This window comes from Saprolegnia diclina (assembly GCF_000281045.1).
Source record: "Saprolegnia diclina VS20 unplaced genomic scaffold supercont1.65, whole genome shotgun sequence".
Classification (NCBI taxonomy): domain Eukaryota; phylum Oomycota; class Saprolegniomycetes; order Saprolegniales; family Saprolegniaceae; genus Saprolegnia; species Saprolegnia diclina.
The window spans coordinates 45,633-69,101 of record NW_008246132.1 but is presented as its reverse complement, the minus strand read 5'-3'; the positions used below and the strand labels follow the sequence as shown (position 1 = coordinate 69,101).

At 59.3% G+C, this 23,469-nt stretch overlaps 11 protein-coding genes across 11 annotated transcripts; 5 read left to right on the top strand and 6 right to left on the bottom strand.

Moving 5' to 3' along the window:
* Positions 1-7: 7 nt before the first annotated feature.
* Positions 8-1,034, bottom strand: SDRG_13956 (hypothetical protein). Its single transcript, XM_008620057.1, has one exon. It carries the CDS (start codon positions 1,027-1,029, stop codon positions 130-132), a length of 900 nt encoding a protein of 299 aa, XP_008618279.1. The 5' UTR covers positions 1,030-1,034; the 3' UTR covers positions 8-129.
* A 756-nt stretch (positions 1,035-1,790) lies between these two features.
* SDRG_13955 (hypothetical protein) lies at positions 1,791-3,084 on the bottom strand. The gene has a single exon (XM_008620056.1). It carries the CDS (start codon positions 3,079-3,081, stop codon positions 1,858-1,860), a length of 1,224 nt encoding a protein of 407 aa, XP_008618278.1. The 5' UTR covers positions 3,082-3,084; the 3' UTR covers positions 1,791-1,857.
* A 1,184-nt stretch (positions 3,085-4,268) lies between these two features.
* On the top strand, positions 4,269-6,311 carry SDRG_13954 (TKL protein kinase). Its single transcript, XM_008620055.1, has 3 exons — positions 4,269-4,941; positions 4,992-5,526; positions 5,575-6,311. The coding sequence occupies exons 1-3, from the start codon at positions 4,290-4,292 to the stop codon at positions 6,242-6,244; spliced, it is 1,857 nt and encodes a 618-aa protein (XP_008618277.1). The 5' UTR covers positions 4,269-4,289; the 3' UTR covers positions 6,245-6,311.
* Positions 6,312-6,495: 184 nt separating this feature from the next.
* On the top strand, positions 6,496-8,005 carry SDRG_13953 (TKL protein kinase). The gene is made up of 3 exons (XM_008620054.1): positions 6,496-6,767; positions 6,809-7,298; positions 7,347-8,005. The coding sequence occupies exons 1-3, from the start codon at positions 6,548-6,550 to the stop codon at positions 7,963-7,965; spliced, it is 1,329 nt and encodes a 442-aa protein (XP_008618276.1). The 5' UTR covers positions 6,496-6,547; the 3' UTR covers positions 7,966-8,005.
* A 611-nt stretch (positions 8,006-8,616) lies between these two features.
* SDRG_13952 (TKL protein kinase) lies at positions 8,617-10,728 on the top strand. Its single transcript, XM_008620053.1, has 5 exons — positions 8,617-8,879; positions 8,935-9,090; positions 9,132-9,519; positions 9,571-10,024; positions 10,078-10,728. The coding sequence occupies exons 1-5, from the start codon at positions 8,643-8,645 to the stop codon at positions 10,712-10,714; spliced, it is 1,872 nt and encodes a 623-aa protein (XP_008618275.1). The 5' UTR covers positions 8,617-8,642; the 3' UTR covers positions 10,715-10,728.
* A 437-nt stretch (positions 10,729-11,165) lies between these two features.
* Positions 11,166-13,099, top strand: SDRG_13951 (TKL protein kinase). Its single transcript, XM_008620052.1, has 3 exons — positions 11,166-11,703; positions 11,753-12,209; positions 12,259-13,099. The coding sequence occupies exons 1-3, from the start codon at positions 11,193-11,195 to the stop codon at positions 12,965-12,967; spliced, it is 1,677 nt and encodes a 558-aa protein (XP_008618274.1). The 5' UTR covers positions 11,166-11,192; the 3' UTR covers positions 12,968-13,099.
* Positions 13,100-13,630: 531 nt separating this feature from the next.
* SDRG_13950 (hypothetical protein) lies at positions 13,631-15,538 on the bottom strand (the record flags this gene model as incomplete). Its single annotated transcript, XM_008620051.1, has 1 exon — positions 13,631-15,538. The coding sequence occupies one exon, from the start codon at positions 15,536-15,538 to the stop codon at positions 13,631-13,633; it is 1,908 nt and encodes a 635-aa protein (XP_008618273.1).
* A 730-nt stretch (positions 15,539-16,268) lies between these two features.
* Positions 16,269-18,354, top strand: SDRG_13949 (TKL protein kinase). The gene is made up of 3 exons (XM_008620050.1): positions 16,269-16,988; positions 17,036-17,588; positions 17,635-18,354. The coding sequence occupies exons 1-3, from the start codon at positions 16,379-16,381 to the stop codon at positions 18,290-18,292; spliced, it is 1,821 nt and encodes a 606-aa protein (XP_008618272.1). The 5' UTR covers positions 16,269-16,378; the 3' UTR covers positions 18,293-18,354.
* A 570-nt stretch (positions 18,355-18,924) lies between these two features.
* Positions 18,925-19,314, bottom strand: SDRG_13948 (hypothetical protein; the record flags this gene model as incomplete). Its single annotated transcript, XM_008620049.1, has 1 exon — positions 18,925-19,314. One exon carries the CDS (start codon positions 19,312-19,314, stop codon positions 18,925-18,927), a length of 390 nt encoding a protein of 129 aa, XP_008618271.1.
* A 1,781-nt stretch (positions 19,315-21,095) lies between these two features.
* On the bottom strand, positions 21,096-21,610 carry SDRG_13947 (hypothetical protein). Its single transcript, XM_008620048.1, has one exon. The coding sequence runs from the start codon at positions 21,549-21,551 to the stop codon at positions 21,162-21,164; it is 390 nt and encodes a 129-aa protein (XP_008618270.1). The 5' UTR covers positions 21,552-21,610; the 3' UTR covers positions 21,096-21,161.
* Positions 21,611-22,369: 759 nt separating this feature from the next.
* SDRG_13946 (hypothetical protein) lies at positions 22,370-23,004 on the bottom strand. Its single transcript, XM_008620047.1, has one exon. It carries the CDS (start codon positions 22,931-22,933, stop codon positions 22,511-22,513), a length of 423 nt encoding a protein of 140 aa, XP_008618269.1. The 5' UTR covers positions 22,934-23,004; the 3' UTR covers positions 22,370-22,510.
* Between the last annotated feature and the right edge of the window lie 465 nt (positions 23,005-23,469).

Below are 23,469 nucleotides of genomic sequence, written 5' to 3'. Positions count from 1 at the left end.
CATAGAGTTGTTGGGTGGCAACAGGCGATTTTCACAATCTGCCATCGTTCACATCTGGGCAACTCAGACAACTGGTTTCATGTTGTTAACGCTATGTTACTTGAAAGCGAGCTCGTTCGACACGGTAGCTCATTTGGGGCACTTGTCGAGTGACAAGTACTTGCCGCCGACTTGGATGAGCGAGGTGATGGCGCCAATGTAGTCTTGCGTAACCAGCGCGAGCGTGATCTTGGCCGACGACCCAAGGATATCGACAGTTGTGCTCACGCACGTCGCGACGGTCGACGTGCAAAAGAGGCCGCAGTCGGCGCTGGTGGGCGACACGCAGTCGGGAAAGCAAAAGGCTCCGACACCGGTTTGGCGTGGCGCGCACGGCGGGTAGCAGAAGAGGCCGCTCTTTTCGAGATTCGCAGGGCACACGAGGCGCGAGACGCCGACGCCGCGGCCATAGCTGTCCTTGGCGCAATCAGCACCGCCACAACCCTTCTTGCGGCAGATGCAGCAGCCAAACGCCTCGTAGCCTTCCTTGCACTTTGGGTAGCAGAGCGCGCCGTATTTGTCCTCGTCGGTCAAGCACTGAGTCGCGGCGGGCGACCCGATTCCACGACCAATGGCTTGACGACGACACACCTTAGGGTTGGGGTCCACCTGCACCGCCGCGCGGAGGAGCGCCACGATTGCGTCGACGATCGCTGCGCCGTCGCTTGTGCTGGGGCTTTGGAGGACGTCGCGGATGCTACTGATGAGCGCAGCCGGGTCCTTGACGTCGAGGATCCCGCTGTCGATGGCCGACTGGACGCTGTTGAGAAGGCTCGCGGCGTTGGCCAGCGAGAGGCCGTTGGCTGCGATAGTTTGGAGGTCGAGCGCAATAGCACCTGCACTGCCGCTGACGCTGAGACTGCTGTTGCCGGCAGAGGTCAACGTCGTGGCGTCGGATAGCACGGGCGATCCTTGGAGGGTATGTGGCGCAGCGTCGATGGCGTGGACCATGGCGACGGCGCAGAGAGCAAAGGCAAGTGTCCACTGCATAGGAAAATGTACAATGAAAAGATCCAAACCTGTAGGTATCGCCCAGTGCTGTACGGAGCGACAGCCGATCCGCGCGCGGGATCTCGATTCGATTTTACCCACCTCCGGATCAGACTCAGATATCGCGTAGGCGTTGCGGTACGTGAATCTGGTTTCTGGGCGGATTTAAGCTCCCGACACCTCGTGCGACGGCACCAAACCGTAGAGACGACATGTACGAGTCGATGTCGATGCAGTCGCCTCGACACGTTGGCTGTGCACATACCGGTCGGTGCGTTAGTACCCATACGTTTCAAGATAACAGGTGCGGAAGAAGACGTGCTGGTCAACAGTAATAGGTTGCATCCTTTGATGGGCATCGCGGGTGCATCTGTGCTTCAAACAGGCTCTTTCTCGCTCATGGACGCTCGCAGCTGCAATCGTAGCCTGTCGGAATTGGTGTTCGTGATCTCTCGCGGGCCGCTGGCTCTTGGTACGCAGCGCGTCACACGGCGCAGTCGAGCGATGCCCCAACCCTCCATCTGTCATTTAGCGACGATACACATGTAGTAGGTGTGCTCCTATCTTGTACCACGCAGGTGCAAAAGCGAGGACGCTAGCTTCGCATACCTATTCTTTTAAGAGCTGGTGCGATGCCAAACGTGTCTGGAGCGTCCAGCGCACCGGAATAGGATAACTCGGCGACACTGGCCTGACACCCGTCATCCTGCTCGAGTGAACCCAAGGGAATTCCCTTGAGTGAACCCTTCTTTGTAACCCCATTGCACACATTCAGCACCCTTTCGTCCACGTCATTTTAGTACGAGTTGAGTGCTCGCTGCTAAACACTCACTTGGGGCACGTGTCGAGTGACAAGTACTTGCCGCCGACTTGGATGATCGAGCCGATGGCGCCGATGTAGTCTTGCGAGACGAGCGCGAGCGTGATCTTGGCCGAGGACCCGAGGATGTCAACCGTCGTGCTCACACACGTCGCGACGGTCGATGCGCAGAAGAGACCACAGTCGGCACCGGTGGGCGACACGCAGTTGGGCCAGCACACGGGACCGACGCCGACTTGGTTGGCAGCGCACGGCGGGTAGCAGAAGAGGCCGCTCTTTTCGAGGTTACTCGGGCACCCGAGGCGCGAGACACCGACGCCGCGACCGTAGCTGTCTTTGCGGCAGTACGCGCCGTCGTCCAGAAAGCTCTCGGGGCAGTCGGGCGAGCAGATGCAGCAGCCAACGTTGTGGAACCCGGCCTTGCATTTCGGGTACCACAGAGCCCCGTTCTTCTCGCAGCCTTGGCTGCTCTCACGCTTGCACTTGTCTTCGTCCCAGAGCGCGTAGCCGGCGCCACGGCCGTATGCCTTGGGCTTGGTGCACGAGACACCGATGTCATTGGCGCCGTCGACGCCGCCGCAGCCCTTCTTGCGGCAGATGCAGCAGCCCACTGCCTCGTACCCGTCCTTGCACTTGGGGTAGCAGAGCGCACCGTATGCCTCCTCGCCGGGCAGACACTGGCTCACAACGGGCGACCCGGCGCCACGGCCGACACCTTGGCGGCGGCACACTTTCGGGTTGGGGTCTAGAAGCCCCGCGACATTCAAAATAAGACTTTGGATCGCACTGACGATCGTCGCGCCGTTGCTCAGGTTCGGGTTCTTGATGATATCGCGGATCGCGTTGATGAGCGCGGCGCCGTCCTTGACGATGAGCGTTCCGAGGTCGATCGCCAACTGGACATTGTTGACGAGGCTGGCACCGTTGGCCGGCGTGAGGCCGTTGGCCGCGATGCTCTGGAGGTCGAGCGCAATGCTGCCGTTGACCAAGAGGTCCGAGAGCACGGGCAGGCCACCGTTGTGCGCCGTCTCCCACACCCGCGCAATGGCGGCGTCGGAGAGCGCGGGGGCCGCCTGAATGTGCCGAATGGCGGCGGCCGTGTTGTTGCGCGTAAGGCCCTGCGCCATCATGTTTTGCAAGTCGGCAGCGATCGCGAGCGACGCAGCGTCGAGCGTCTCAGCGGCAAACACCGACGCGAGCAAACAACAGACAAAGGCGAGTGGCGACCGCATCGGAAATGGCAGAATGAGGCTTCATGCTCCTGCGACGGCAAGGAATCTACAGGCCGTCGCCACCCACGACGGTCCGACTCAGATCCCTCGTATGCGTAGGCAAGAAGAAGAAGGAGCTTGGTACGCCAGGGTGGTGGTCTACGACCCGTTCTCGCCACCGCTTTCAGGGTCGCCACTTGCATCTACTGGACCCATCGACCTTTGACGTACTAGTAGACGTTTACCTCTAGTCGAATTATAGTCGCTGGTAGCCGAATTATCGTCGCTGGTTTGTAGTCTGTTGTGACGCGTTGACTCTTGTGTACGTGTACAGTGCGTAACCAACTCAGATACCTTCTTCTCGTGCAGGCACAGGCCTCGATGAGCGAGCCACAGGGCTCAGTGCACCTCTGCTTCAAGGTGGCGTCGTCTCGCGCCTCCCTCGTCAATCAAGACGTAGGAGCGGCTAGTAGCGTTGCGATCTCTCCAGAAGGCAACCCTCTCGCAAAGCTGGCTATCGATGTAATACTAGACGGCCGCGTCACGAGCACCGAGCTACCCCCAGCCCTCGCATGCCAGTGGAACAATCAACTTGGAAGCTACTCTTGGTACGTAGCCATAGACATGCGTGCACCTCAACAAGAATCCACCGGTGACGACGGGTGGCGCTACGAGACGCGTTCTTGCTGCCAGCGTCGCGGGTGTGCCGAGTGTTCACCGCACCGCGGATGATAGTAGCCCAGCGTCACGGGTGGCCGCATGGCTGGGCTAGCTGAGCTGGCAGTGGCCGCTCTCTTCCTCGTTACACAAGGCATTACGACGCTCATCCAAGTCGCACCCGATCGACGTCGGTCACGCATGTCGCGTCGTCGGCTTGTGCATCGGTGTCGCGACCCACGGCCATCAACTCGACATACACACTTGTAGCTTTGTTGCGAGCCTCTTGAACTTGTTAGATTAGCAAAAGAACTAGGCAAGGACACCTGCATCAACGCGGTTGTGGTTGTGACTTGCACCTGGCGATCGTCGCCGGACGGTTCCGCCGAAGACGCTGTGTCTCGGGCCGCGCGTTCGATTGGGCGTGTCGTTCCGTCGCGCCAGGTGGCACTGGCCACCTCGTCGCGTCGCCGTCGCACCCCGGGGCACATAGGAGTTTGCACCAAAACGTATCTTTTGTGACCCGGGGCACGGCTACATTCGATCCAGCACAGACGCCAGCACTTGGTGAGATGAGCAGTGGTGGCAGTCGTACCTGGCAGTGTCTCGAGCACAGGGGCACCGACGTGGCCGGAAGAGCCTTTGCCAAGTGGGCCAAAGCCGCGCTCAACGACGACTTTGACGTCATGTGCATCTCGCCCAGCGCCGTCGCGAGCTCGTGCGCGTGGTTCAACTCCAAGTCCGAGTGCACTGCCGTCGACCCGAATGGCCTCGCGACCATCACGTGCGCCGACTACTCGACGGCCAAGTCGGGCTGGTGCAGCGACTTCCGCCAGCAGATCATGAACGGGTCCGCGCCCATGCCGATCACGCCCAACAACGCGACGGAGTACATTGTGCCCGTGCTTGCCAACGCATGGACATGCTCGACGTTCGCGCCGACGCAGGTGACGCTGACTGCGATCGATGCCGTTGCCGGCGTCGAGTGTCTCGCTGCGTCGTCGACCGAGTGCATGTGGTTTGCGTCCTCGAAAGACTGCTGGACGCGCGCACTGCAACTCGCGAATGGGACGGGCCCGGGCCTTAGCTGCGCCGCAGTGCTCAAAGACCCGCCAGCGTCGCCGCCCTCGACCACGTACCGCTGGTGCCAATCGGTGCTGCACTCGTTCGCCAACAACACGGCCAACGCCACGACGTTGCCGCCGTCATCAAGTGGCTCGTCGCGTAAGTTCGCTAGCATGTGGCACTCGTCATCTCATCATGATGCTGTCTAGTGTCAACGACGACGATCCTCCTCATCGTGCTCGTCTGCGTCGTCTTCATCGGAAGCGTCGCCTTCTTTGCGCGCATGCGGCGGCAGTACCACCGGTCGCTCTCGTCGAGCAGCTTCTACGAAGGGCCCAAGCAGATGCTCACGATCGAGTACCCGTCCTCCGAGATGCACCACGACCGCCCGCCGGGCTTCGACGACCAGCAGCCCAAGGAGTCGCTCGTCCACGACAGTCTCCCGCCGACGGCTGCGATCATCAATCGGCCGCGCGACGCGGTCATCGCCGGCTCCTTCTCGTCTGGCGGCAGCGTCCGCAACGACACGATCCTCGGCATCTCGCTCGACATGGGCGACCTCGCGCTCTGGCGCCTCGACGAGACGCAGCTTGTGCACATCAAGACGCTCGCGACGGGCGCCAACGGCGTCGTCTCGCTCGGTCTCTACAAGCAGACGCAGCACGTGGCCATCAAGAAGCAACTCGGCGAGATCACACCGGAGAGCGTCCAGTCGTTCATTGACGAGATCAAGCTCAGTTCTCGGTATGTCCTCCACTCTCACAGCTGCAATGATCTCACATGACCCTCTAGGCTCGAGAGCCCGTACATTGTGCAGTTCATCGGTGCGAGCTGGGTGCGACCGCGCAACATTGAGATGGTCGTCGAGTACATGGAAGGCGGCGACCTCCGCGGGCTCTTGACGCGCGAGCCCAACACGCCGCAGTGCTGGCCCAAGCTCAAGCTCCAGATCGCGCTGGATGTGCTCGACGGGCTTTTGTATCTGCACTCGATGGACATTGTGCACCGCGACCTCAAGGCCCGGAACGTCCTCCTCACGAGCAGCCTCCGCGCCAAGCTCACCGACTTTGGCGTCTCGCGCACCGTAAGCGACCACGGCACCATGACCATGGGCGTGGGCACCTTCCGCTGGGCCGCGCCCGAGGTCTTTCGCGACCAAAAGTATACGGTCGCCGCCGACATGTACTCGTTTGGCATGGTGCTCGTCGAGCTCGCGACGCACGACTTGCCGTATGCGCAGCTCGTTGAAATGTCAAATTTTGCCCTTATGCAGGCGCTCCGCGACGGCCAGCACCACCCAGCAGCGTACCGAAAAGAGGTGACTGGCGACTGCCCCGACTACGTCCACGCGCTCATCGTGGCGTGCACGAAGGACGACCCGTCGGCGCGGCCGAGCGCCATGGACGTCGGGTCGCTTCTGCGGCAACACCTCCCGCGGCCCGCAGACCAGTACTGCTTATAAGCGACGTATTTAACCTAGTCCTACCCCACTATAAGCAAGTTGGATGGCACAGCGTCCACGACAGCAAGGGCTATGGACATTTGATGGCCGACAGCCCTAATCGCGCTCGCCCCGCATCGCAGGATCCATTGTGACAGGGTTTGTTTCAACAGAAATAGCGTGGAAAACCTCTTATCTTCGATATTCAAATCTATTATATGTAGCAATTTATCTACAATAAAAGGTTTTTAGTGCAATGTGGGTCTGGTCTGGTCGGGCGCGTGTCGCAGGCGGTGGGGCGCCGTCGCGCAGTTTCCGTGCTGCATGACCACCTGCGTAGCCCTGCGGCGAGGCGCCTTTGGCCTCGTACGACGGCGGTCGTCGACCATCGAGTGTCTGGCCAGCGACACGAACATCTCGGCTTGCAGGCGCCTTCCCACCTTGCTGCGCTGCGAGGCGCTTCAGACCCCGCCGCCGGTAGCCCCGTGGACGACGCTCGCCTGCGCGGACGAGCCCTTTGCGTGCGCACCGCTCGCGCATAGAGGTATGCTTCGCCGTGTCAAGCTTGTTCTGCAGCCAGCGTAGACCTTGTACGGCGCCTGGATAACGCCACGGCGACGCCGACCATCACGGCGGCCGTCACCGTCGTCCGACCGGACTCCGTCTCGGACCAGAGCTGCCTACCAACGATCGCACTCGGCGTGGCCCTTGCGCTGGCGTGCACGCTCCTTCTCGTCCTCGTGCGCCGCCGGTTCCTGCAGACGCCGGTGGACACGGACAGCATGGTCGTCCTCTCGACCGAGAAGCACCGCGTGGAGCTGACGCCGCCGATACTGGGCTCGACTGCGTTTGCCGAGACGCTCGCGGTCGATATGGGCGACGTCGTCCTCTACCGCATCGACACTGCCAAGGTTACGGCGACAGCAACGACGCTTGCGGCCGGCGAGTTCACCGACATCATGCTTGGCGCATACCAAGGGTCGCCCGTCGCCATCAAGCGCCTCTCGCCCACATGCAAGCGCGATCGCACGCACATTGTCCTCAACCTCCAGCACGAGCTGCTTCTGCACTCGACGTACTACGTCTTTTCACTTGCACGCCTGTGATTTCATCCAACGACTAGACTAGAAAGCCCGTACCTCGTCCAGGTCCTCGGGTGTACGTGGGTCCGGCGCTTCGACTTGGCGCTTGTCAAGGAGTTCATGGCAGGCGGCGACCTCCGATCGCTCTATCAGCGTCAACGACTCGATGTCCCATCGCAGCTTTGCATTGCCAAGGACGTTGCACTGGGCTTGCGGCACCTGCACGCTCTCTCGCTGCGACACGCGCGGCTCTCGTCGTCGCACGTGCTTGTCGACCTGAGCGGCCACGCCAAGCTCATCGGCCACGGCCTCGACGGCAGCTGCGACGCGCTCTTGCTCGGGTCGGAGCGCTTTCGCTGGGTCGCGCCCGAGGTGCTGCACGGCGACGTCGTGACGGAGGCTGCAGACCTGTATGCCTTCGGGACGCTTCTCTGGGAGATGGACCAGCACGACGCTCCCTTCGCCGCGTACCAAGAAGCACAAGGGTGGACAGCAGCGCAGATGATGGAGAAGGTCCGGCGCAACCGACGGCTGCCACTGCCCTTCTCGGCCACCTGCCCCAATACGATGCGAGATGTGGCGCTGCAGTGCATGGCATTCGACCCGAGCGACCGCATGAGTGCGCTCGACGTGTGCATTCGTCTCGATAGTTTGTCCTAACATTGACGACTATGCCTTGTCAATGAATGATGGCTCAAGCGCCCCACACAGGCTACCGTACCTCAACTCGGTTGAGGCTCGACCTGGTAGAGAAGGTGGAGCTGTACCCGGCGGGATTCAAAGTGGCTGCGTCGGTGCATGCGAGTAATCCCATCGTGCTGCCCAATATAGGTACCTATGCTAGCCCCATGAGGCCTCGCACGACGTCCCAACGAGCTTGCTTCCATCGCCCAAAGGCACGCTGAGAGCTGAGTGCTGGAGCCGATCGAGATGCCCGAAGCATCCTCGACCGTTCGGCAGTCTCAACAACTTATCGGTGGTGCAGCATCATTGCACTTGGTGCGACATTTGCTCGTACACACACCCTGTATATCCCACAGTCCGTGCCATGGAGCTGTAGTTCCCTTATACAAGTACATTGTGTCCTTCACCCTGTCCCATCGCCTTCAAAAGACGGTCCTACTTGAATGCCAACCCGATAGTCGCTTGTACTCAAGAAAGGTGTAGCACTTCGGTCGTCGATAGCAGCGACAGGCGTCTGCGAAGATTCCGAAATGAAGTAGGACTGTACTTGTCTATGCTAATTCGGTCTCAGACCTTTCCTGCATCCGGTCATCCGGTCACTGTAGCCAGGTTGACGGCCTGTCGACCGCGCAATGTAGCATTTCCCGACTGGGATGGGCGCGTGGACGTGCTTGGCGATCGCGGATGCGGCGCACGCGGGCTCCATGGGCCTCTACCGCGTCAATAGCAACGGCAACGTCGAGTGCCAGCGCCACTCGCTCGACGCCGACGAGAACCACTGCTACTGGATCGCCAACGTGGCGTCCTACTGCGCCTGGTACAATGCCAACCCAACCGGGTATACGATCGAGTGCACCGACTACAGCAGCCCGAGCAGCTACTGCTACAAGGTACGGCAGGTCCTCGCACCACCGCCACCAACGTCGGCACCGACGCCTCCGCCAGCACCAGGACCCGCACCAGGACCCGCACCAGGGCCGACACAAGGACCAGCGCCAGGACCAGCGCCAGGACCAGCGCCCGGACCAGCGCCAGGTCCAGGGCCCGAGCCTGCGCCTGGACCTGCACCGGGACCTGCGCCTGCGCCGAACCCGACACCTGGTCCACCATCGGCATCACCGGCGACGAATGGTCCCAGTGAGAATCCAGCGCCGACCATGACACCCAACGCTGGCGGCGCAACGACCAAGCCCACGCCTGGTAGCGATCACTCGCTAGCGCCGCCCAAGGACTCACAGACCGGCGCGCCACTGGTTCCGCTTCTGCTCGCGACGAACGAGTGGAGCTGCTTGAAGAACGCCGACTCGAAGCTGTTTACGCCAGCGCGCATTGACCCAGACCTCGGGCAGCTCGAGTGCTTGTCCGTGACGACCGCGCCACGCGATGTGTGCGCGTACAGCGCCGACGCTGCGACGTGCGCGCAGTGGCTCTTGAGCGTCCACAGTTGCTGGCTCAGCGACTCCAAGACGGCACTGCGCTCCGACGCCACTTGCCCGCGCATCATTCTCGTCCCATCGAGCCCCACATCTGGTACGTTGCCAGATCTGAACGTGTCCCCATTCACAATGGTGTTTTGACTAGCGATCCATGGCCCGAGCGATTCGTCGTCAAGCCCGAACGTGAGCTGGTTCGTCGTCGCCGCCGCCAGCGTCGCTGTCGTTGCGCTCGTTTTGGTCGTCGTCTGGTACCGTCGGCGGCAGGCCAACTGGGCCAAGGCCGAGGAGTCGCCCAACGCGTCTTACATGTTCTGTTGGACCGACAAGGCGCCACCGAAGGCCATGATGGACCTTCCGAAGACCAACAGTCTCGGCAGCGACGATGACGTTGTCGGCGGCCAGCTCAACATGGGCGACCTCGTGCTCTGGCGTCTCGACGAAGCCAAGCTCGAGACATCGCGCGTGCTCAGCGTCGGCGCGTACGGTGTCGTGTCGCTCGGAACGTACCAAGGATCGCCCGTCGCCATCAAGCAGCTCGCGGGCGAAAAGTCGACAGCGACCGTCCAAGCCTTCATCGACGAGATCCGGCTCATGACCACGTATCGGAATACCTTGTACATTTGCTAGGTCGCATTTACGAAGTTGGTCGTAGGCTCGAGAGCAAGTACATTGTGCGCTTGCTCGGCTGCGCGTGGGTGCGCCCGCGCGACATCCAGCTCATCGTCGAGTTCATGGACCACGGCGACCTCCGCCAGCTCCTCGCGGTCTCGCCGTCGATCTCGTGGCGCGTCAAGGTGCAGCTGGCGCGCGACATGGTCCAAGGCCTTGTCTACCTTCACTCGATGGACATAATCCACCGCGACATCAAATCCCGCAACGTGCTGCTGCACACCGAAGCGCACATGCTGCGCGCCAAGCTCACGGACTTTGGCATCTCGCGTATCGTCGACGTCGACATGACGGCGCGGGTCGGGACGTTTCGATGGACCGCGCCCGAAGTGCTGGAAGGCAGCGCGTACAGCCTCGCCGCCGACGTCTACTCGCTCGGGATGGTGCTCTGGGAACTCGAGACGCACGCCATTCCCTTTGGCAACGTCCAAAACGGCTGGAATGAGTACCAGTGGATCGAGGCGCTCAAGGCCGGCAGCGTCCGCCCCGAGTGCTCACCAACGTGTCCGCTAGCCGATGTCATTCACCAGTGCACGCAGTATACCCCAAGTGCCCGCCCGACGGCCCTAGCCCTCGGCACGATGCTCGACAACATTGCACTGCGATCGTCGGCCGACTAACCCCAGCCCTATTTAATGCATTTTGGCGGGATTCGTTTGGACGCCACTACTGTAAGAACAGTGTAGTTACCGTACCTGTGACGCACGGGTAGCATCATTCTTTGAAATCATAGTCACACCGTGCCAGTGTGGTATCTGCAGCTCATTGCCGTGCCTGCGATGACGGCGCGAACGCGAGATGCAGTCGTGATTGCTTTACACGACCCCAATTGCGCGTCACCCCGACAGGCCGGCGATATAGACTGCGCGATGTGCCACCGTGACGCTCCTTGAGAGAATCTTGGATACCGTGTCGATCGCTGCATTGACCACCAGCAGCGATGACATGTGGTCTGGCCAGGTGGCGCGACAATGTTTTTTACTAAAAAAAAGACTTGGCCTTTCTAAGTGCAATGTCGAGCGGCTCGAAAAAATGGCGCCCACGTTACGCACAATGGACAGCGCCACGTTTCGTCAAGGACACTCGTCTTCGTGCACCATGGCTGCGGTCTGGACCTGCGTGGCGACACCGACGTTTTATGGTCTCTGGCGCCGCGCCACCGACGGCGCTGTGCAGTGCGCCCTGGACACGGCGGCCGGGGATTGCTACATCACGCCGTCGCAAGCGCAGTGCGAAGCGCTCCAATCGCGGTCGCTTGTCAGCAAGGCGTGCGACGCCAGCGCGCTGCAGAACGCATCGGCACCTTGCAGCCTCGCCCAAGCCGCTCTTCCGCTCGACTGGAACCCGTGGACATGCGTAAGCAATCTTGCGACGACGTCCACTGCGCTCGTCAAGTCGGACGCCACCAACGCCACCGTCTGCTACTCGGTGGACCATGCGGCGTGCGTGTGGCTCCCAAGCGCCGCCGACTGCAGCGCGCTTCGACAGACGGTGTCGGCGACGGCGATCGGCCTGACGTGTGGTGACGCCGCGGCGCCCCGTGCGATGGACTGGTGTGCGCTACCAGCAACAACGACGCCGTCGCCTGCCGATGCGCCTGGCCTGCCCGGTAATCTCTCCTACGTGACGGATGGTCTCTAGAGTGATGGCATGCATAGCGTCCGCCACATTCTGGATCATCGTGGCTGGCGTCGCACTTCTCGCGGCGGGTGTCGCTTACGGCATCTGCAAGTGGTGTCCCAAGGCGCGTCGACCGGCAAACGATTCCCGCACGGTCCTCGACTCGAGAAAAACGACCTTCTTTTACCCAGCGGAAAGCCAATTTGACAGCTCGATCGGAGACGACGCGCTGCTTCAAACGGTGGTCGTCCGCCCGAACGTGCAGCACCTCGAGTCGCTCACCCTCGGCGCTAAGCTTGAGCTCGGGGACTTGGCGTTCTGGCGGCTCGACGAATCCCAGCTCGTGCCGCTTGCGACCCTCTCGGTCGGCACGTACGGGACTGTCCGCGTCGGCCGGTACCGCGACCAGCTCGTCGCGATCAAAACGCCGCTTACGTCGGAGCGCACGGCACCCATCATCCAAGCCTTCTTGGATGAAATCACGCTCATGACACGGTAGCCTCGGCCTTCATGTCTCATAGTCTTATGTTGTCGTATTATGTAGCGTCCAGAGCCCGTACGTGGTGCGCGTGGTGGGCATCAGCTACATTCGACTACTCGATGTCGAGCTCGTCCTCGAATACATGGACAAGGGCGACCTGCACCACCACTTGGAGGTGACGCGGTCGAACGCCACGCTGCTCTTTCCATGGCCGCAAAAGATCGCGTGCGCCAAAGACATTGCCAAAGGCCTCTTAGCGCTGCACACAGTGGGCATCATCCACCGCGACCTCAAGTCCCGGAACGTACTGTTCAACCACGCGATGCAGGCCAAGGTCTCGGACTTTGGCGTCGCGCGCAATGTCACCACCGCGACGATGACGCAGGGCGTCGGCAGCTACCGCTGGACGGCCCCCGAGGTCTTGGAAGGCAAGCGGTATGGTGTTGCCGCCGACGTCTACTCGTTCGGGATGATCCTCTCGGAGCTCGATACGCACCACGTACCGTACTACGACCTCCAGCAGCCATTGCATTCGCTGCAGGATTTTGTGCTCTTGCGCGACCGGCCGGCCACGCAGCAGCTCGTCAACGTCTCGGACGGAGTGCTCATGGAGCGTGTCATGAGCGGCGGCGTCGAGCCCAGCTTCAGCACGAGCTGCCCTGATGCAGTGTACAACCTCGCGATCCAGTGCATCGCGTTTGACCCGACGACGCGCCCCAAGGCCAAGGCCATCGTCCGGTACCTTCGTGACGCTCTGCGACTAGTAGGGTAGTAAATCTCGATGTATTAGTGTAGCGATGTTACTGTTTTACTAGTAGATTGAATTGGTTTTAGTTGGTCGACATGTCGGTAACATGGACGCCACAGATCGCCAACGTAACAACAGGATTTTGCAATCTGTGCGTACACTGTTTTAATGACTTCCTGTGTTTCCTAGTATCAACGTCGGGATGTCGTCCGAGGCCTCTCCCGTGGCAGCTCATCGATGCTGCTCTGTGGTGGGGCGAAGTACCTCTTTGAGCACGACGCCTGGATCCTTGGGGACGTCTGCCATCTCGACCGCGCGTCGGCGGTTCTGAATGGGCTCTTGAGCGTTCGGTATCAAAATCAGTGGGTTGTCTTTGACGTCAAGACGTGGTGCGTCCACAAGCTCGGGGTCGCGAGCGACCTCCGCGTACGCACGTTTGAAGATATTGTCGTCGTCGATCATCGCTTTGGATCGGCCCTTCCACTGCGAGAATGATACGTCGAATCGATTCAGTAAAGTAAGAATGTTGACACATCCATATCGTCCGCTGCAACCACAGATACGCACTGCGCTAGCGATCGTCGATTGTCGATCGCACTGCTGTGTGGATGGTGAAATGTACTTGATATTATCAAAAAAGATCTTATCAAGTTGATAAAATCGTATTTTACTATTTTTCGGCGTGTCTCAGTGAATGGTCACGGACGTGTCCTTGAGCACCTTGATGTTGAGGACGAGACTGGTAATGTCTGTGAACTGGTCGTCGAGCAGGTGGATGTGATGGCCGCTGTCCTGGGCGACCGTGCACAGCATCTCGCCCGCCGTATCAACGTTGGACGACGTGGTTGTTGTAGGTTGAACCGACACGCGGCGCTGCTGCGCGAGCTTCTTGGCGCGCAAAAGGTCCTTCTCTGGCAGTCCAAACGTCTGCAAATGCGATAGAAAGTACCACTGCAGCATCAGAAGACGTCGCGCCTTGCAGGCCAGAACAGCGCTGTTCACATCCACGTCCGAGACAAAGTCCATGAGGATCGACGTGCTGTTGAACGTGGCTTGGCGCGCGAGGCTGTTGTTGGCCATGCGCCGCCAAAAGCGACGGTTGATCACCTGGTCAAAGGCAAGCACCAGAAGTATATTGAGAAGAAGTCCGCCCGAGATGGCCCACGTGCCCCGGACGTACCAGCTGTCGAGCAAGTCGATGATGGTGCCATCGAGCGGCTCGACGGTATTTTTCAAGCCGACGCGCACTGCGTTGTTGTACTCGATGAACGGCGGGACGTAAAAGAGCAAGATCGCCGAGAGGTAGAGGGACGTGACGTTGCGAAGGTTCAGGAAGCCCATGACGCGACTCTCGCCGCTGTAGGTTGCAGTCGAGATGACATGCCACGCGAGCTTCAAAAGCTTGAGCGTCGCGCAGTTGAGCCAGAGAAGACGCGTCGAGAGCGCAAAGAGCTGGATCGTCATGCCCAACTGCGGGCTCGTGGCGTTGAAGACGTTGACGTCGCGGATGAACGTAATGGCGTGGTTGATGTCCAAGAGGACTGCGAGCGCAAACAGCCCGACAAAGAGGTCGTTGTTGTACGAAAACCTGTCGAAGCGCAGCGCATACGACGGGTGCGGGAAGCAGCGGGGCGCGATTGTGCGCACGATAGAGTCCCAGATCGTGCCTGGCGCGGCTTCGAGCCACTGCACCGTGCGCCGGCTTGCGAGGTACCCGCCAATCGCACACAAGAGCGCGATGCACTTGAGGTAGTTGGACGCGGCCGTAAAGACACTTTGTGGCAGCATGAGCCCGAGATGGTACGGCGTCTGGTCGATGAAAACACCGCTCGTGACGCGGACGCTGGCGCTTGACGCGTTGTAGACAAAGGTGAGGTTGCAGTGGCCGCGCCCAAACGTCGCTGACGGCGAACACCCGGTGCAGTAGGACCGTGGAAAGTACCGGTAGAAGATGACCGGCATCGACTGCGGGCGACTCGCATTGACTAGAGTGACGGGTACCGTCAACCGGACGTCGGCTTGGAGGCGGGCGGGCGTGTATCCGAGGGCACTGAGCTGGCTACGGCCCATCGAAGTGTTCCCGAGGTTTTTGGTCATGTCGTCGGTAAACGTGTGGCTGAATGCTTGACCGCGGAGGTACGAGATCGAGTCGGTGGCTCCACCCAGCTGCACCGTGAGCGACGGCGCCGCGTACACGCCTTTCCAAAACCCGCATTGGTCCAAGGTCGCCGACGTCTCGAAGGTGCCGGCCGAGAGCAAGAATACCTTGTCGTTGTCGGGCGTCACGAGCTGCGTCATTGTGTAGTTGAACATCCACTGGGCGACCTTGGACATGTCGGTGAGACTTGCGCCTTTTGCAAACGAGTATTGCCGGAGGAGGTCTGCGGTGCCGGAGGCGGTTGCGAGGGGCGTCAAAAACTGGTAGCCGTTGCCGACAAAGTTGTTGATGGCCCAGTTGTTGGAGATTGTGTCGAGTCCGACGAGGCAGAGCACCGCGATGCCGGTGAGGTACGAAGCGAACGCGATGACTTTGGCGCCGACCACCGAGAGAGGCGGCGTCTTGGGGCTTACGACAGCGTAGCGCGCTTGACGCATGTTCCGGTAGTTTGCAACTGAAGAAGTCGTGCTTGACGCCCAAAAAAGGTTCTATGAGCAGAGAACGCCGCACGCCTCCGCCCAACGGCAGCAGCGATCAGTCACCGCCCGTAACCAACGACCACCCCTTTTGAAACTTGAGCCAACCATCTATGGCTGGCACGCGACTTGGCCAGAAAAAGTTCGTTGCTTGCTGTTGCTATTCACGAAATATGGGGTCGATAGTGTATATTCATGCAGTACGCTCCAAGAACTCCCTATCGGAAGGGCAAAGTGGATGGACGATCGCCATGGCTTCGAAACCGCTCGGTCATCAACACGATTACCGAAACCGTCTCATTCTGCAAGGTTACACTGTGTCGGGTTTCGACCGTTGCGACGTCGTGGGAGCTCCGCCGATGACGCAAAACGCTGCAGTCAACATCAACGCACCTTGAGGTCCGACAAGGATCTGTTCCGTGCTTTCGAACCTTTGCTGCGGCGGCTCCAACTGACACTTTGCTCAGAAATTGATCCCATCAGCGCAGAATGAGGGTCATCGACTGTGCATCCCAGTGTAGGTGGCATCGCACAACGCGGACCGGGAGAGGCGCAAGAGAGACACAGTTGTCGTGGTCCATATTGCATTCAGGTCGGGGTTCGTATTCCGACTTTTTCGTCGACGCACCAGGTGCCAATTGAGACGATGCTGATATAATGCCGTTCCAACGAGACACTTTTGAAGTAAAAAGTGCAAGTCACTTGGTGCACAAGACTGCCACGTGGTTTCGGCGCGCCGAGAGCCAGCGCCGGAGCAGGTGGCGGCGCCGCCACGTCGTGCACATAATCCCAGACGCAGCGATGCAACTCGTCCTTCTCTTGCTGGTGCTCGCGCCGGCGGTCGCCGACTGGTCGTGCATGCGCGTGAACAGCGCAATCGACGCCTTCCGCCTCAACGCCGACGGCGACGTCGAGTGCGGGTCGCTCGACGGGCGCAGCTGCAACTGGGTCAAGACCTCAAGCAAGTGCGATAGCTCGCCCAGCGACGCGCTCGCTTGCGGCGCGATGCACAAGAAGCTCTACGGCATCACGGGCTACGACGATCCGAGTCATTGGTGCTACAAGGTCCGCCTCGTCCTGAGTCCCGTGACCGACACGCCCGTGACGGATGCACCAACAACCCTCGCACCAACAACCCTCGCACCAACAACCCTCGCACCAACAACCCTCGCACCAACAACGCTGGCGCCAACGACTGTAGCGCCAACGACTGTAGCGCCAACGACTGTAGCGCCGCGTCCGACGACCGCGATGCCGTCCAAGGCGCCCGCCACGCCGTCGGCGACAGTCGCGACCACCGCACCGACCTCGCTGGACGTCGAGCCGTCGTCGAACGGTAGCACAACCGAGGCTCCACGCCCCACGACGTCGACCGTGCTGCAACCAGCCGACGCCACGTCCACCTCGAGCGGTACCTCCGGCTCGTACCTACAAACAAAGCTCATTCAACCAACGTAGGGGTCATGGGCACAGTGGGCTACCTCGTCTTGGCACTCGGCGCGCTCGTGTGCGTCGGCGCCATTGCGTTCTTTCTTTTGCGCCGGCGAAAGAAGCACAAGGAGCAGCTCGACTCGCTCATGTGGGCCGAGACGCACAAGTCGCTCCACCAGATCGACGCCAAAGCGCAAGTGGCCGAAGGCTACTACTCGCAAGAGCCCGCCAAGCCACCGCCGCCCAGTGGCACGTTCTCGGCGCGCGTGACCGAGCAGTCGTGCGACATTGAAGATGGCTTTGACGCGTACATGCCAGCCTTTGACACGATCTACAGCAATGAAAACAGCAGCTTCCTCGTCCAAGCGGCCAAGGCCGACGCCGACCTCCTGGAAGAGCTCGAGCTCTGGCGCCTCGACGGAGCCCTCCTCACCCTCACGGAGCAGCTCGCCTCGAGCCAGGACAAGGAGGTGTGGCGCGGCGTCTACGACGACGAGGTGGTTGCGGTCAAGAGCCTCAAGGTGCACTCGATGGAGAACGCGACGGCCAAATTCGTGCACGAGATCCAAATCCTCATGAAGTACGTTCGCCGCTGGTCGCCACTTCGATCCTCATTTGCCGCGTAGGCTTGACTGCCCCAATATTGTGGCCATGTACGGCGTCATTTACTCGCCCGAGAACGTCTCGGAGAGCGTCCAACTGGTCTACGAATTCATGGACAATGGCAACCTCGCGCAGTACCTCGCTCGCACCCCGGTGCACGAGATGCACTGGACCGAGAAGGTCCGGTACGCGATCGATATTGTCATCGGCCTCCAGTACCTCCACGCCCGGGGCATCATCCACCGCGACCTCAAGTGCAAGCACGTGCTCGTCAACTCCAACATGCAGGTCAAGCTCACGGACTTCAACGGGTCGCGCGAGACCGACGTCTTTATGACGCAAGGCGCCGGCACCTTGCGCTGGACGGCCCCCGAGGTGTACACGGGCAGCTCGTACACGGTGGCCGCCGACATTTACTCGCTCGGCATGATCTTCGTCGAGCTGGAGACGCACCTGACGCCGTTCGCAAAGGAGGTGACGTCCAAGGGCCGGCCGCTCAACGACTTTGAGATCATGCAGCGCGTCCAAGACCAGTCGCTCGTACCGCACTTTCCAGCCGAGAGCCCGTTTCGAGAGATGGGGCTGCAGTGCGTCGCGTGGGACCCGCAGCTGCGCCCGACGCCCGACGAGATCATCACTGCGCTCGAAAACGAGCTGCAGCGCGCGACCATGTCGTTTTAATATCGTGGTAATATATAGGTGTAGGGTTGTGTTGATTCTGCGCTCTGGGACAATTACAAAAATGGCTCCCTTTTAGATTAAATACATGTACGTAGTAGCACAAGCCCAAGACGCAGAGGAGGAGGCTCGGGGCTCGCTCAATGTTTAATGTTCAACGCGAAGACGGCAGCCATGGCGTGGCTGCTTGTTGCACCCGACACCGCCAAACGACGAGGTGGCAGACGCAGCCCAACGTGGAGGCGCAAAGACCCGGCTGAGGCCACACGGGGCCTAGAGTCCATCCATGGTTTTTCATGTATTCTTGCTGATACATACAGCGACCGCGCAGTAGCAAATGCTATGCAAGACGCATTGTCCTCAGATCGACGCTTCTCGCGACGTCCTGGCACACCGTGCTGCCACGTCTAAATTCGGCACATGCCATTTTTAATTGCCGACGAACGTGCAGTTGACCTTGAACATGGGTCAATAATAAACCCATGCCTTGAACGACAAACGTCTCTGCACGCACAAGCAGAAACGCGCGTCCAATGCACGGGCTTTGACGAGTGTCCATGGTCGACCTTGCGATAAAAATCGTGGCTTCAAACCGGAGCCCGCTGCCGCAACACGCCGTGCCCCGGGTCCATTGTTTATAGTACAAGACGTCTATATTTCAACGATGCTTTACAGTTCTCGGCGCGTCGCTTGCGGGGACTTGCCTCTTTCTGCGCTTCTGCGATCGATTGCAGTAGGTCCATGCGGAGCTGTCGCTGGCGTAAACTCAGCTGCGTCACGTCGTCCTTACTCAAGCCCGCGCGTTTCAAAAAGTACAGGCGGTCTTTGGCCGAGTAGCGCAGCACCGAGTGGGCGACGTCGACGGACGACGGTGTCGAGAGGCTGGTCTGGCGCATCGCGATCGGGCGGCCGGTGAGCCCGATACCCGGCATTGCGTCGCGTGGCAGCGCGCTGCCGTTGAAGCCGACGGGGAAAAAGTACTCGACGGCCGCGCCAAAGCGCACGTGGCGAGAGGGTGATGGCATCGGAAGATCAAAATGAGAAATGACAAGCGATCGGGCGCCCGCACCCATCATCCGGATATTCGTCGTAAATTGCCCTGAAAAGTACTTCGGATGGTGGTACCATGGACGTATCCTGTCACGACGTATTTTGCGAGGGGTTGTAGTTGCAAAGCAAAATCCTATGCAGCTCAAGCTTAGGACCCTTGTGCAGAGCCATGGATATAGTTGGCAGTGGGTATGCCGATGACGCGGCGTTGGAGAGGTCGAAATAGTACTACGTTTGTACGTTCAAGTCGAGGTGCAAGGTGCGGAATGACCTAATAGCGTCCCGCAGCAGTGCGCAGACACGTCTTTCTCGAGCTTTCTACGTAGAGACGCCGTGGTATATGGTGGGGGCACCTGAGTGCTGGAGAAGAGCCGCTCGAGCCAACCCAACCGTCGGTGCGCCCACGTCATCTAGGTACTTTATAAGACAATTTATGGATCGCGCGCCGGATTGGCAAGTTGATTTATTTCTTGGCATCCGGATACGATGGCCCTTGTGCCAATGGACGTTGTTTCTGTTCGCCTTTGAAATAGATCTACCAAGGTGGATTGTCCTTTCCAGTTGGAACCAGAAGCAGATTTCTCTTGGATTCAAACTTACCGCTGCATTTCTCGTTCTCGTGTATAGATGTTCGTGAGCACGAGTCAGAGTGCAATTTGCTAACGAGTACATCAGTCGGTAGATCACCAGCACGACGTACTCAACATGTCGAGAGGCGACGCTCAGCGATAAGTATGAGCTCACGCGGCAATGGCATCCGCAAGATTTCTTGACAAAGCGCCGCACGAGTGCTCGAGCTAATACTGCCATCAGCATTGCACCTGCAAGCCCACTTCGCTTGTAGCAATTTACCTGTGACGATCCCACGACGTAGTCTCCTGAGTGACCTATGCGTGGACGCCTCGTTCATTTGCGACGACTGTCGTACGCCCACGTTTGCTTGGTGCTCGCTGCGTCGCTTGCAAAAGCCTTTTCGCGTCAGAGTACGGAGCACTAACACAATTTCCCTTGCGCAACGCCACTGGCCCTTGGGACCCTTGCGCCGGATTCGGATTCGGATCAAGATCAAGCGCACGGCGTCCACCGAATCTTTTTGGCAGAAACTACGAGCTCGGGTTGACTCTTGGCTTGCTTGTTTCTCGGCTACGAACGTTAAGGTCACGTTCACTTCCTGATCTTGTTGGTTGCATAATACCCGCCAGGTACATAAACGTCGGAATGGAAGCACACCAAGTCGTCGTTGATGTTTACAAAGGTGTCGTTTGGATGGCTCTCGAGACCTTGTTAGAGTACCAGGTACTGTACGAGACGACCATATCATTTCGCACGCAGCGCCTCTCGAAGTGCTCCAGTCCGCCAACGAACGTTCCAGACGACAAGCCGGTATCGATGCGCCAAAGAACCTTGGCAGGGGAACTGCGCAGCGAACGGTGTCGACGAGTGGTGGGTGCACGTAGCATAAAACGCGCACGCTTGACAGTCCCTCGCTTGACGACACTTTGGTGCATGGCGTTTTGTGTCTCTTTATTCGACATTTCAACTATGTATGAATCGGGAAATACATGATTCGCCTCCCGTTTCGCGCTGATTGCTCGGACCAATGCAACGCCAATACACATGCAAGCAAGATGACGACGGAACTAGCCATGCATGGATATGGCCTCGCAGGTGTCGCACCTGTTGGTTTCGCGGCGGTTGTAGCCTCCTAGATGATGGGTGGCGGGACCGCACGAACGCCACCCCTTTGCAAGCGACGCGGATCAAAAAGCAAACTCAAGACGTTAAACAAGCAATTACAAAAAGGGTCGGAGCAGGGTTTCGATCACAGGAAGGACCACATCGAGTCAATGTCTTCGCACGTGAGCGTATCGCTGAACGACTCGAAGTTGCGCTCGTCGAGCCACGCGTCAATGTTGATCGGGTCCTCAAACACGAACGCATCGAGGACCGCAAGGTCAACGTCATCCATGGTCACGTCGGCGTTGGGCGAGTACGGGATCGGGTCGAGCGCCACAAGCTCCGCGAGCTCGGCGTTCTGGCGCTGCTTGAACGCGCGGATCTCGCGCCGGCGCCGCGACGCATACGTGCGCTGAATCGCATTCGCCTTCTTGCGGTGGAACTCGCAGAGCGCGTGGGGCGACCCGTCCTTCTTGGTCGAGCGCGGGTGCGGGCACTCCTTGTACGAGTAGCGGCAGGTCGTCGTCGCAGACATGGGTCGAGTTAGGCAAATTCCAAAGTGGCATGTCGGACCGTGCCCGCGTTCCGCTCTTGCATGAATTTCAAAATGAAATTTCGCTCGTCATCCGGATACAAAGGGCAAATTCAGGTGTACGTACGGTGCACGTACAACGTACGTCTGCTGATACTGGCTCGTTGTATGCAGTGTACGACGACACGGAATGAACGTACGGCCCCGATCACTACAATTCATTGCGTTGTGTTGATATGGGACACCGTATGGGATGTGCGTGCGACACGAACGCAAATCTCAAACTCAAAATCCCAAGCGTGCGAGGCTGACACGTAAGAGGCATGCACGCACCGTGTTGATACATGGCACGGAAGCAAGGTCGGACCTGTCGCGCCATGTGGCTCCCTCGCTGCGCTCTATATTTCTCTCGCGTGGAGTGGCCGTCGCCAGATCGTAGTCGCTCATTTGGACATGGCAATGCTGTGCTTACTCCTCTATGGAATGCTTGCTGGACCATCGCAGACTGGGCGCGGTAGAAGCCACATATTTGCACCTATGGTCGCCTGGAAACTCCATTCTTGAAGGTCGTCTTTCTACTGTCCCGTCGTCGGACGCGGAGGATTCATTGACGCTGGTTATTATACACCCCCTTGGGTGGACTCGAGCGATACTAGAAGATGCAGTGAGTGATGGAGCATTGGTGTTTGAGCAAACGTCGAAGAGATTATTGAGACTGGTCATCTACAGTTACATGCATTGGACCGGTGCAGCGCTACCCCTAGCCGATTGATGCTCATCAAGCTCATCCAGCATCCAAAGACCAGGAATAAGACGACGAACTCGAATCCAAGAAGACATTGTCGTTAGCATATCGTACATCGCTGGACGTTGTGGATTAAATAAGGAAGATTTACGACATACACTGCCTTGACCCAACGACAGCGCGCCTAGATATATACAGGGTGTATGCAGGACGGCTCTCAGATGAGCTCTCTCAGAATCGCAACGTCGTCTTCGGTCAGCGACCCGTTGTTGGACGTGCCGTCGTCGCCGGTACTGTCCGAGTCGTTGTGGTACGGGATCGGGTCCACGCGGCGGGCGCGGGGCCGCGGCGGCGGCGGCGTGATGCCTGCGGCCTTGAGCGTTCGCCGCAGATGGCGCTTCTTGCGCGCATAGAGCTTCTGGATCGTGTTGGCTTTGGACCGGTGAAACTCGCAGAGCGTGTGGAGCTCGCCGTTCTGCTTGGACGACCGGACGTTCTGGCAGTCTTTGTACGCATACCGGCACTTGGTGTTGCCAGCAAACGGACTCGCACTCGCTGGTGCGGCGGCCGGGTGTGGCGACCCAAACGGGTGGGGCGGCGGTACAGGGTGGGTGTTGCTCTTACTGTTGCTCGGGTGCATTCGGGTCTTGCGAGCAAAATGAGATTTGACCGCGTAGCCTTCGGCGTCGCTGGTTGCCGCTTGCCTTTTTGTATTATCTTGGTGTTTGTATGCCAGTGCCACAGAATACCCACGCGCGCCAAAATTTGTCTTCGACACTTGGTTTTTGTATGCCGACTTCAACAAGTAAGCGCTGCTTTCGCCAGCGCGTCACCCAGCACATGTTGCTAATCTCACCATTGTATTCAAGAAGCACAGACCATTGACGTAGGGATCGCGGCCGCAGATGGAAGCTGCTGGACACCTATAAGCTTTGACCACTGAGCGGCCAACGGTGGCTGTCACATGCAACCGGGTGTGCTGTCCCCAAGCAGTATACTTGATCGAGGTCATTGGGTGATATGACATTGGCATGGGGTAGTAAAACCATGGCGACTGCGCGATGACGCCAGAAGCTGTGCACAATCGTAGACAAGGAATCATGACGGTCGCCTACTCCAGGTACACGTGAGGTCGCATGCATACGCTTTAATTGGTGCAAACTGATCGAAGGACAG

Excerpts from the sequence above, each read along its gene's own strand:
- SDRG_13946 (XM_008620047.1), bottom strand. The coding sequence starts at position 22,933 with ATGCACCCGAGCAACAGTAAGAGCAACACCCACCCTGTACCGCCGCCC.
- SDRG_13949 (XM_008620050.1), top strand. The coding sequence starts at position 16,379 with ATGCAACTCGTCCTTCTCTTGCTGGTGCTCGCGCCGGCGGTCGCCGAC. Across the intron at positions 16,989-17,035 it reads CGCCACGTCCACCTCGAGCG|GGGTCATGGGCACAGTGGGC; the intron begins GTACCTCCGGCT and ends CAACCAACGTAG. Across the intron at positions 17,589-17,634 it reads GAGATCCAAATCCTCATGAA|GCTTGACTGCCCCAATATTG; the intron begins GTACGTTCGCCG and ends TTTGCCGCGTAG.
- SDRG_13953 (XM_008620054.1), top strand. The coding sequence starts at position 6,548 with ATGACCACCTGCGTAGCCCTGCGGCGAGGCGCCTTTGGCCTCGTACGA. Across the intron at positions 6,768-6,808 it reads CGCACCGCTCGCGCATAGAG|ACCTTGTACGGCGCCTGGAT; the intron begins GTATGCTTCGCC and ends CAGCCAGCGTAG. Across the intron at positions 7,299-7,346 it reads GAGCTGCTTCTGCACTCGAC|ACTAGAAAGCCCGTACCTCG; the intron begins GTACTACGTCTT and ends TCCAACGACTAG.
- SDRG_13956 (XM_008620057.1), bottom strand. The coding sequence starts at position 1,029 with ATGCAGTGGACACTTGCCTTTGCTCTCTGCGCCGTCGCCATGGTCCAC.
- SDRG_13955 (XM_008620056.1), bottom strand. The coding sequence starts at position 3,081 with ATGCGGTCGCCACTCGCCTTTGTCTGTTGTTTGCTCGCGTCGGTGTTT.
- SDRG_13951 (XM_008620052.1), top strand. The coding sequence starts at position 11,193 with ATGGCTGCGGTCTGGACCTGCGTGGCGACACCGACGTTTTATGGTCTC. Across the intron at positions 11,704-11,752 it reads CGATGCGCCTGGCCTGCCCG|CGTCCGCCACATTCTGGATC; the intron begins GTAATCTCTCCT and ends TGGCATGCATAG. Across the intron at positions 12,210-12,258 it reads GAAATCACGCTCATGACACG|CGTCCAGAGCCCGTACGTGG; the intron begins GTAGCCTCGGCC and ends CGTATTATGTAG.
- SDRG_13952 (XM_008620053.1), top strand. The coding sequence starts at position 8,643 with ATGGGCGCGTGGACGTGCTTGGCGATCGCGGATGCGGCGCACGCGGGC. Across the intron at positions 9,091-9,131 it reads TGCGCCGAACCCGACACCTG|AATCCAGCGCCGACCATGAC; the intron begins GTCCACCATCGG and ends GGTCCCAGTGAG. Across the intron at positions 9,520-9,570 it reads CCCATCGAGCCCCACATCTG|CGATCCATGGCCCGAGCGAT; the intron begins GTACGTTGCCAG and ends TGTTTTGACTAG.
- SDRG_13954 (XM_008620055.1), top strand. The coding sequence starts at position 4,290 with ATGAGCAGTGGTGGCAGTCGTACCTGGCAGTGTCTCGAGCACAGGGGC. Across the intron at positions 4,942-4,991 it reads GTCATCAAGTGGCTCGTCGC|TGTCAACGACGACGATCCTC; the intron begins GTAAGTTCGCTA and ends GATGCTGTCTAG. Across the intron at positions 5,527-5,574 it reads GAGATCAAGCTCAGTTCTCG|GCTCGAGAGCCCGTACATTG; the intron begins GTATGTCCTCCA and ends ATGACCCTCTAG.
- SDRG_13947 (XM_008620048.1), bottom strand. The coding sequence starts at position 21,551 with ATGTCTGCGACGACGACCTGCCGCTACTCGTACAAGGAGTGCCCGCAC.